Consider the following 11,475-nt stretch of genomic DNA (forward strand, 5'->3'; position numbering starts at 1 on the left):
GAACTGGAAGTCCCTCAAATATTGATCAAAAATAAGAAGAAAACTGGTCAGGGAGGCTTCCAAGAGACCTACAGCAACATTAAAGGAACTGCAGGAATTTCTGGCAAGTACTGGTTGTGTGCTACATGTGACAACAATCTCCCGTATTCTTCATATGAATGGGCTATGGGGTAGGGTGGCAAGACGGAAGTCTTTTCTTACAAAGAAAAACATCCAAGCCCGACTGAAGTTTGCAAAAACACACATCAAGTCCCCCAAAGGCATGTGGGAAAATGTGTTATGGTCTAATGAAACCAAGGCTGAACTTTTTGGCCATTATTCCAAAAGGTATGTTTGGTGCAAAAACAACACTGCACATCACCCAAAGAACACCATACCCAGAATGAAGCATGGTGGTGGCAGCATCATTTTTCTTATGCTGGAACCAGGGCCTTAGTCTGGGTGGAGGGAATTAGGAACAGTTCTGGCTTCCGTTAGAAAGCTGTAGATGAAGTTCACCTTTCAGCACGACAACGACCCAAAGCACACATCCAAATCCACAAAAGCATGGCTTCACCAGAAGAAGATTAACGTTTTGGAATGGCCTAGCCAGAGCCCAGACCTAAATCCAGTTGAAAATCTGTGGGGTGATCTGAAGAGGGCTGTGTACAGGAGATGTCCTCGCAATCTGACAGATTTGGAGCGCTTTTGCAAAGAAGAGTGTGAAAATATTGCCATGTCATAATGTGCTATCCTAATAGACTCATACCCAAAAAGACTGAGTGCTGTAATAAAATCAAAAGGTGCTTCAACAAAGTATTAGTTTAAGGGTGTGCACACTTGTGCAACCAGGTTATTGTGAGTTTTTTATATTTTATTTTCCCCCTCAAAGATTTAAGTTTGTTTTTCAATTGAATTGTTCATGTTATAGGTCACATTAAAGGTGGAACAAGTTCTGCCATGATTTTTCTTTGTCTCATTATTTTACATCTCAAGAACTTGGCAAATTTAACAGGGGTGTGTAGACTTTGTATATCCACTGTACCTATGAATAGTAAAACCAGAGAAACTGATAATTTTGCAGTGGTCTAAAAACATTTTCCAGAGCTGTAATTGGCTCACAATTTTTTGTTAGTAACGCCATTTATCTGGATTTGTAGAAATCGTGGCCGAATACTAATTTTGTTACACATTCTAGTCCCTTATATATGAGACCTCATTGCAAACGTAGGAGGAAATATGTTTTAAAATAAGAATGTATCTTCACTCCCTAGCGAAATAGTAAGACCTGCAGCAAATTAAAACAAAAGTGCAAAAATTTCTCCTTACCCTGTGGAAATAGTTGCATTAAATGTGTTATATAATTACTAATGTATTTCGCCATGTACAATGCCAGAAAACCTATTTTAAAACGTCAATATTTTCTTTACCCTCCATGGTAAAATGTACTACAAATAAAGTATTGATTGTGAAGGTGAACGCCGTCAATGCTTTGATGTATAATTTTATCTGTTATTGACACATTTTGGTCAAGGATCATTGTAATTCGGACGGAACTAGGAACTATTAGTCGTTCTTGGTTTCGAAGGGAAGACCTTTAAGTGAGCGCAAACCGGAATTTGCTGTCATCTGTCAACAAAGCTTAATATTCTGTTTAGATGTGTTAGTTCATTCGAATTAACTCTGGAGGAGGCAGTTGCTTTGCTTGAACTATATTTAGTTATTATGGTAATTTCATTTTCATGGGCAGTTTATTTTCTTTTTGTTTCTAAACCTCTAATGGGGAAAAATTGAATTGTTTAAATGAAGAGAAGCACGTACGCGTACTACCTAGCTAGCTAGCTATCTAACGTTACTGGCTTTCAGGATCAGTGTGTGCATGTCACAAGAAGTGAAAAGTGAAATGGTGAGTACTGCTTTAGATGTTATCGCTAGTTATTTATTAAACATGCGTGCTATACACCTTTTCCAATTCACAGAAGGTTGAATTTTGTTGACCTCACCCCTAGCTAGATACTTGAAATCGAATTTTGGACAACAAAATGGACTTCTCCAAATTTCTGGACGATGATTTCGACGTGAAGGACTGGGTAAATGGGGCCTTCAAGATGCAGAAAGATGCGCCTGGGAAGGCGGATGCTCACGCAGCGACGCTGGTCATGAAACTGCAGCTGTTCATCCAGGAAGTCAATAATGCAATTGAAGGTAAATGTAACCTACTGTCCGTTTGCCTCACATGTAACTGTGTTGCTGTCTGCTTCCCAAAGCTACCACAGGTAAAACATTTTTAACTGAACTGGAATAATGAGGAGTCATAGATGAGAGATTCCTGTCAAACTCTTTTTTATATGACTTGGGTGTGGTAGTAGATATAACTGCATATTACCAATAACATGTCTCCAGCTTCTTTGACCATTCATCAAGTCTGGTTGTTAAATGATATTCTTGTTGTTCAGAGAGCAGTAACCAGGCACTGCAGAACATGCCCAGGGTGCTGCGGGATGTGGAGGCCCTTAAACAGGAGGCATCGTTCCTTAAGGAGCAGATGGTCCTGGTCAAGGAAGACATTAGGAAGTTTGAGCAGGACACTGTTCAGTCCATGCAGGTATATGGCTACATACACAGGTGGAGAATATGCACCTGAACAGGATACTATCCAAATAGGATAACATGATTTCAGTGTGAGTAAATGTACTTTGTGTGTTACTGTTCTGGATTCTGTGTTGCAGGTCTTGGTGGAGCTTGATCAGGTGAAGTCTCGAATGCACTTGGCTGCCGATGCACTACAGGAAGCGGACAAGTGGAGCACGCTCAGTGCAGACATTGAGGAGACATTTAAGACACAGGTGACGTCCAACACACTCTAAAAACTTTACTGTAATGTAATATTGCTGCTTAAATTCTTTGGACAGGCCTTATCTATTTAGGATTCAGTATGATTTTTTTTTTAGAATATTTTTCTTATTCAGGAGAGCACTACATGTGTTAATAGTCAGAGATAGCATTTCGGGCTTTATTTATATTAGAAACATAGAAGTTTCAGATGGGGGTGCTGCTAAATGCTGGGGCCTATGAAGACCATAATGACACAGTCCAAAGATGGTTCTCTTTTAATATCTGTGATTCAACCGAACCTCTATTTGGTTTTAACCTGAACCTCCGGTGCACCCCAGGATTTGGCTGTGATCTCCTCTAAGCTCACCGCTATGCAGAACAGCCTAGCAATGCTGGTGGACACACCCGACTACTCTGAGAAATGTGTCCATCTGGAGGCGCTAAAGAACAGGCTGGAGGCCCTGGCAAGCCCACAGATTGTAGCCACCTTCAACTCCATGTCTACCGGTAAGAGACTGTTTGAAAATTACACTCACCGGCCACTTCATTAGATATACCTGTTATTTAACACAGAGAGTCAAACTGCGAATGGTGGCTTATTAGTCAATATTTAAAGCGTGCAAACATGGTCAGGTTTTTTAGTTGTTGTTCGACCAAAGGTTTGAACAAAGAAGACACATGATCTCAGCTACTTTGAACAAGCTAAGTCTATTGGTGCCAGGCATGTTAGTTCTAGCATCTCAGAAACAGCTGACGACCTGGGATTTCATGAAATACAGTCTCAATAATTTACACAGATAGGTGCAATAAACAAAAAAAACGCCAGTGAGCTGCAGTTCTGTGGATGAAAAACCTTGTAAATGAGATTTTAGAGAATGTCCAGACTCGTTCAAGCTGACATATACTCGTTCAAGGCCTCAAATACTTAAATAACCAGTTTTTACAACAGTGGAAGGCAGAAGGGGATCTCTGAATGCACTACTTGGATGGAGGTAGAAGGTGTAATACCTGATACTAGTGGACCTAACAGTGTCCGCTGTGTGTAACATAGGGTTTTAGACCGTTCATTCCAAAAACTTGATTCTGATTAGGTTTGTGTATTTGTTTTTGTCTGCAGACCAAGCCAAGCTCTTTGTGAAAGTCTTCACAGAAATAGACCGAATGCCACAGCTCCTTGCCTACTACTACAAGTGTCATAAGGTATGATTGAAATGGTCTATGATTTATTTAGTGTAAATTCATACCTGGCTTATGGATAGGTATTGTTCAGTGTATAGGTGTTTTCCAAATGGTGACTAGAATGGCCGTGTTTCCAGGGTCAGCTGGTGGGTGTGTGGCAGGACCTCTCTCAGAGTGAACTGACTCTGAACCAGCAGCTGTCCGAGTTCTACGACACCCTGCTCTCCTCCTGGCACTCACAGTTACAGTGGAGCAGCCAGGTATACTCACAGCTACTCTGTATCATAACCATAATGCACACACTTACAGGCTCTACCGTAACTGTAATATGCACTCATTATAATAACTGTAATACTGTATCGTACCATAACACACACACACGGCTATCCTCCCTCTCACAGTATGGTACCATAACATACACTCATACCATACGTCATGCAATGGCCTTAGAACCACTGATGCTAGTAGATGGTAACCCCCCCCCCCCCCCCCTCCAACCAAAGGTGTTTAAGAACCCGTATGAGGTGGTGACGGTCCTGCTGATCCAAACCCTGGGAGCCATGGTGCCCTCCATCCCTGTGTGCCTGAGCTCGGCCCTGGAGCGCAGCCCCCAAGAGCAGCGATTGGACACCCTGCTGGAGCTCCACCACACCGCTGCAACCTTTGGCAGGAGCCTGGAGCAAGCCATGCTGCCACACCTGGGTCTGCTCACCAGCTACTATACCAATTTATTTACATTTAACAATCAGCTAATACACCTATTTATTATCATTTAACAACCAGCTAAAATGCCTATTTATTATCATTTAACAACTAGCTAATACGCCTATTTATTATAATTTAACAACCAGCTAATACACTTATTTATCATTTAACAACTAGCTAATACACCTATTTATTATCATTTAAAAACCAGCTAATACGCCTATTTATTATCATTTAAAAACCAGCTAATACACTTATTTATTATCATTTAACAACCAGCTAAAACGCCTATTTATTTATCATTTAACAACCATCTAATACACTTATTTCCATTTAACAGGACAATACATTCATCAGTTAAAGTTATGTCTAAAATAGTCACAGGTTTTGCTACACCTTGCTTTTGACTTTATTCACTAAGCATATAGATACAAATCTAGACCATTTTGGGACTATTCATAGCTGGGAAAGGAACTGAAATGCAGCTAATTTTTTTGAAAGATCTGCTTCTTACCTGTTTATAGCGATCTTGATAGTGATGCTAATAAGTTGTATGGCTATATAAAGCCTAATTCGAACTTGAGTCCCTCCCCAACCCGCACACACACACACACACAATTCTTCAGACTTAAGGTTATTGAGCGTTCTGTGGCGTAAATTTAGCACTCACTCCTCTGATGCTAAGGAAGACTTACCTTGGCGCTTGTGCCTTTCAGGCGAGAACAACCTGCTGAAGGTGAATGAGCTGGTCAATGCCCTGTACGACCCCTACAAACCCTACCAGCTGCAGTACGGCCACCTGGAGGAGTCACACCTCCTCATCCAGATCAGTGCCATGCCCCTGGTGAGTGGAGCACACATCCCTGACACGCCGGACATATCATATTTCAGTGTGGGACCATTGATGGTTTACCGCGGTCCTTCACACTTCATCTCACGTTCTCCCATCTCGGTATTTATTCCCTTATCACCAGAATGCCCTGCTATTCAAATGTGCTGTATCATGGTCCTTGCCCAGTTTACTCATTTTGCCAGTGTGATGTTTACTATATATCAGCTTGTGAGTGTATAAAAGTGTGTTGACGTTTTAAGAAGACCACAGTGGAAATACGTTTTGAACTTTGTTATCCTCAACACCTTGGCCAGGTTTGTGGTTGTATGGGGTTTTTGAAGTGTGTCAATCTTCCCTCTGTCAGGAGCGGGGGGAGGTGATTGACTGTGTGGAGGAGCTGAGTCACTCTGTGGGGAAGCTGTTTGGCCTGGCCAGTGCTGCTGTGGACCGCTGTGTCAAGCTGACCGATGGCCTGGCCGTGTGTGGTCTCCTCAAGGCCCTAAAGGCCCTCTTCACTAAGTAATACTACACACAAACTACAATATGTACACCAGAATACACTACAATACTCACACCAGAATACACTACAATACTCACACCAGAATACACTACAACACTCACACCAGAATACACTACAATACTCACACCAGAATACACTACAATACTCACACCAGAATACACTACAACACTCACACCAGAATACACTACAATACTCACACCAGAATACACTACAATACTCACACCAGAATACACTACAACACTCACACCAGAATACACTACAACACTCACACCAGAATACACTACAACACTCACACCAGAATACACTACAACACTCACACCAGAATACACTACAACACTCACACCAGAATACACTACAACACTCACACCAGAATACACTACAACACTCACACCAGAATACACTACAACACTCACACCAGAATACACTACAACACTCACACCAGAATACACTACAACACTCACACCAGAATACACTACAACACTCACACCAGAATACACTACAACACTCACACCAGAATACACTACAACACTCACACCAGAATACACTACAACACTCACACCAGAATACACTACAACACTTACACCAGAATACACTACAACATGTACACCAGAATACACTACAACATGTACACCAGAATACACTGCAACATGTACACCAGAATACACTGCAGCATGTACACCAGAATACACTGCAGCATGTACACCAGAATACACTGCAGCATGTACACCAGAATACACTGCAGCATGTACACCAGAATACACTGCAGCATGTACACCAGAATACACTGCAACATGTACACCAGAATACACTGCAGCATGTACACCAGAATACACTGCAGCATGTACACCAGAATACACTGCAACATGTACACCAGAATACACTGCAGCATGTACACCAGAATACACTGCAACACGCACACCAGAATACACTACAATACGCTGCCCCATTGTTAAATACGCTACAACAAGCTAGGACAGTTAAATACACTACAACACGCTACCCAACAGTTAAATACACTACAACTTGTTAGCACAGTTAAATACAATACAACACGTTAGCACAGTTAAATACACTACAACATGCTAGTAGAGGTGAATACGCTACAACATGCTACTACTTCTCTACAGGTATGTGTCGGACTTCTCCACTACACTGCATTCAGTCAGAAAGAAGTGCAGACTGGAGGACACTCCCAGTGCTGCTGTGTTCCAAGAGGATTGGACCGCCTTCCAGAACTCTGTCCGGTGAGTCTGGGCAGACCACTGAACGCACCAATGGGAAAGATAGTTGGGCATTCTAACAAGTAACTGCCTGGGAACTGTACCATATTTCAATTTCCTGTGTTTAATGTCAATTGTAGGATCATTGCCACCTGTGGGGAGTTGTTGAGACAGTGTGGAGCCTATGAACAACAGCTGTCGAACAGGTAAGGCCAACAGCGTCACTCAGTCTGAATTTGTTGTCAAACCTCTTCTCCCTCCTTAAATAGCCTAGGTATATAGAAAATATACCATGTAGCGGATGTCTCCATCCCAAGCAACCTACATTCACAATGCATACATTTGAAGGGTGGGTCCCGGGAGTTAAATATCCAATCCTGTCGTTCCAAGCCCCACACTAAGCCATAGAGTGGCCTTCCTCTAAGCTGGTTTGGGTCCTCGAACCGGCAAATGATGGGTTTTATCCTCTGGGGCAGCCTGCTTAAAAAGCAAAAACTGTATTTTTAGTGATTCTACCACCCTTACAACGCAATAGTTTTAATGCTGCCAAAACATGGTCTATAAAACAATGGCATGTTTTAAGGCACAATGGGGCTATAAGAAACAATTGAGATTTAAAAGAAATATTTAGGAAAAACAGTCCCTTTTAGCGTGTCCTATACATCTTGAGTCATAAAGGAAAAAGATAACGTGCGCATTGCAGAGTTATAACGTAATTTTAAGGGGTGATATTCGTTAATTGCTCAAATCATTGAAAGCCTGGGGTCAAATTCTGTGGGCTGGTTTCACGGGCACCAATTAAGGCCAATCATGCAGTAGGTTTTGTTTATTTCTTTTTTCTGTTGTATTTCATAGCGTGTTGTACATTAGTCTCATTATGTTCCTGTAGGATCCTAGCCACGGCAGGGAAGTACCTCTCCGAGTCCTACAGCCCACGGAGCTTGACAGGCATCCAGGAGGCCAGCTCCACAGAGAGGAAGGCCAGTGGCAGGAACCCCTGGCAGGAGTACAACTACCTGCAGAGGGGCAACATGGCCGAATACAGCAGCCTGATGGAGGTGCTCTACTCCCTCAAGGTAAGGAGGGAATCGGTAGAAATGGACATGCTGAAGTTTAGATTGCCTTTTGGATTGGTGTTTTAGCTCTGGTTATAATGATTTGTTTTATGTATATAAAGGCTAAATCCAATGAAGCAAACCGATTACAAACTGTGTGAGGGTAATTATCTGTTGTTTAGTAGGACAAATGTATTTCTGCATGTGGTATGTGCTTTAGTTAACCCTTTAAAGTGATTACAGACACTCTTGGAGGCAGTTACCTTAATTACATTTTCATCCGCCATTAAACTCATGTAAATAAGAGTCTCTCAGAATGTTTGTAGGGGGATTTGCGCCATTGATTGAGGTCTGCCGCGTTCATCTTCCCGTTGCGTCGTAGGAAAAGGGCACCGGTAACTCCAGTCTTCTAGCTGAGCCCCGGCTGGCTCTAACCCGTCTCAACCAGCAGGCCAACCAGCTGGCCTTCGACTCCGTCTTCCTGCAGATCAAACATCAACTCTGTCTGGTCTCCAAAATGGAGGTGCGTGCGTGCATGTTGGTGTTTTTGTGTGTGCACCCAGTGTGTCCCGTTTCTGCATTTAAATGTATGAATTGTGTCTTTTCCGTCTCGGTGGTTACCAGAGCCGAGACGCGGGAGGTTTTGGGGAGAGCTACGCTGAAGACTTGCCTACCTTCAGCTTGTCCCCACAGGAGTACATCACCAATGTAAGTAGTATTTTCTGTATTACGGAATGACAACAAGCCCTAATAAGTGATGCTTGGGTAGTGAGTTTGATTCCTGTGGCCACCCATATGTAAAATATATAAATATATATGTAAATGTTTGCAGTCAGTATTCCTATGAATGTTCAGGCTAGCAGACGGGGTGACAAGGCAGCTGACGCCCATGGGTTTCTCCTCCACAGATCGGACAGTACATCATGTCTCTGCCTCTCCACTTGGAGCCCTTTGTGACGCAGGAGGACCCAGCGCTAGAGTTGGCCCTGCATGCCGGCAAACTGCCCTTCCCTCCCGAGCAAGGTGACTGTCTGTCTGTCCAACCGCATCCCTCTGCCTCTAGGTAGCAGGTGTTTGGCTGTCTGCTACCTGTGTTTTCCTTTTTTATGAGCTCTTCTTTTTGTGGTCTGTAATCTTCTCTTCATTTTTCTTACACCTTCACCTTAATGATTCTTCTCTTCCCTGACCTTGTAAGTCTCCTTAACACTTCAATCTCTCCCTTTCTCTCTACCTCTTCCCCATTCTTTACCCCACTTTTTCCAACTCTCTCTCTCCTATCCCAATTTGGCCTTGCTCTTGCCTAACTCACTCCATCCCTTCCAACTTTTGTCCTTCACCTTCTGTCCTTATTCCAATAGCAGACAATGCTATTTTCTGGCTGACAATTTTTTTGGTTTGTCGTTGTTATTGCAACCTTAGGCGATGATCTTCCAGAGCTGGACAACACGGCAGATTACTGGCTGGGCTCCATCGCCAGGGCAACCATGCAGACGTACTGTGATGCCATCCTTCTCATCCCAGAGTTGACAGCCCACTCCACAAAACAACTGGCCACCGACATCGGTAGCAGAGCACTGTCACACCCCTACCCAAGATGCTAGAGCCTCATGTTCAACCTCAGTTGGCTGTTTAGAAAGAAAACATCTACTTATTTTTACCTGATGTTTTTTTTATAATACTTCAAGAAGCAGTATATGCATACACATGCATAATGGTTGTAATTAATAAAGTGATTTATGTCAATCTCAGAGTTGGGGGGTGGGGGGGGGGTTTAATAGAAAGATTCATGAGATGCTCGGTCCCTACTCAGAAACTCTGCAGATGTTATGCAAATCTATACATTTACTGGCCTAATGAAACTCAAAAGGTGCCAGCACGTATAGAATTTTTCCCAAAAAGCCGACCGTGACAAATCTGTGTGTCACCGTACACCGAGCCCCTCGTGAATCATTGCGTTGGTACACAGATGCCACGATGCCGTTTTATGTCCTGTGTGTCTGTCCCTGAGAGTAATCGTCATGCTAAAGCTATAAAACTCTGTTGTAACTATTAGCTTCAGCAGTCCGTAATGTATTTTCGCTGTATGTCTTCGCCATCCGTCTCCTTCCCATAGAATACCTGAGCAACGTGATGGATGCTCTGGGCCTTCAGCCCTCCAGGACCCTGCAGCAGATCTTGACCCTGCTGAGGGCCCAGCCGGAAGAGTTCAGACAGACGGCCAAGCTGCTGCCCCGCAGGCTGGTGTCCACCATCGCAGCCTTGAGGGGGCTGGACCACTGACCGCTGTCACCATCCAAACCGGTAACAGACTACGGACGGACACGCCGTTTTGCCAGTACACTCATTTTTATGAATGTATAATGTCCCTTTTCTTGTATGTCAAACCAAGGACTCATTTGGTCCGCTAGATCTTACTGTATGTGTTTAGACCAAGAGAATGGAGCCTGAACGGGAATGATTTCAAATGACACCTTTTGAGTACAGATTGGTGTGCACTTATGATGTAATCAGATGTTGATCCTGCTCGGTTGTTGCTCACACTTTTTCTTTCTAAGATATATGAACTACAGTCTGGTGTCTGGACCCCTGGGATTGCAGGAAACAGAGCAGTCTCTGTTTAGGGATGTTTCTGTCATCAAACCGCTACATCTGCAAATCAAATACAGAAACAGCTTTGGCATCATATTGTTGGCTATTCTGTTGTCTTCTTTTTCCCTATTGTTTTCTATAATGGTTATTTTTGTGTTAATTCTTACAAATCATATATGTGGGAGATTGGAGTCAATGTTTTTCCTCATTTGTAATGTACTGTAATCTGTCTTATTTTAATAAATGTCTGGTCTCTGTCTTTATTTTTGACTTTTATATTTTGAATATTCGATTGAAATGTCGAATTAACCATGCATGCTGTTTCACATTCCCTCATCTGTATAAAAACAAGTGGTTGTACAGTTGTGGCCAAATGGATTTGTACCGTTACACTTTTTATAAATAACATTGTTTCTAAAAATATGTTTTAAAATTGACTAAAGTATTTGGTCTCCAGAATTGTTTATTTCACTATTAATATTACAGAACCTTTATTGATTAAGAACCTGATACATCCTTTTAAATCAGAGAAGAAGCGGAAATGGGGTTGAGAAAATGATT

General features: G+C 42.6%; 1 protein-coding gene across 3 annotated transcripts; it reads left to right on the forward strand.

Annotated features, from left to right (window-relative positions):
* The first annotated feature begins 1,577 nt into the window (after positions 1-1,577).
* On the forward strand, positions 1,578-11,177 carry cog7 (component of oligomeric golgi complex 7). 3 transcript variants are annotated; one of them, XM_010904988.4, is made up of 19 exons: positions 1,578-1,885; positions 1,989-2,184; positions 2,436-2,584; positions 2,709-2,825; positions 3,153-3,321; positions 3,932-4,014; positions 4,131-4,253; positions 4,497-4,695; positions 5,415-5,542; positions 5,895-6,049; positions 7,178-7,294; positions 7,411-7,476; positions 8,160-8,346; positions 8,708-8,848; positions 8,950-9,033; positions 9,234-9,348; positions 9,745-9,888; positions 10,439-10,626; positions 10,881-11,177. In XM_010904988.4, exons 2-18 carry the CDS (start codon positions 2,022-2,024, stop codon positions 10,603-10,605), a joined length of 2,307 nt encoding a protein of 768 aa, XP_010903290.1. In that variant the 5' UTR covers positions 1,578-1,885; positions 1,989-2,021; the 3' UTR covers positions 10,606-10,626; positions 10,881-11,177. The 3 variants fall into 3 exon arrangements, with proteins under 3 accessions (XP_010903290.1, XP_010903275.1, XP_010903283.1); XM_010904973.3 differs by having other exon boundaries at positions 10,439-11,177; XM_010904981.4 differs by having other exon boundaries at positions 1,993-2,184; positions 10,439-11,177.
* The last annotated feature ends 298 nt before the right edge of the window (positions 11,178-11,475 follow it).

Source organism: Esox lucius, chromosome 5 (genome assembly GCF_011004845.1).
Source record: "Esox lucius isolate fEsoLuc1 chromosome 5, fEsoLuc1.pri, whole genome shotgun sequence".
Classification (NCBI taxonomy): domain Eukaryota; kingdom Metazoa; phylum Chordata; class Actinopteri; order Esociformes; family Esocidae; genus Esox; species Esox lucius.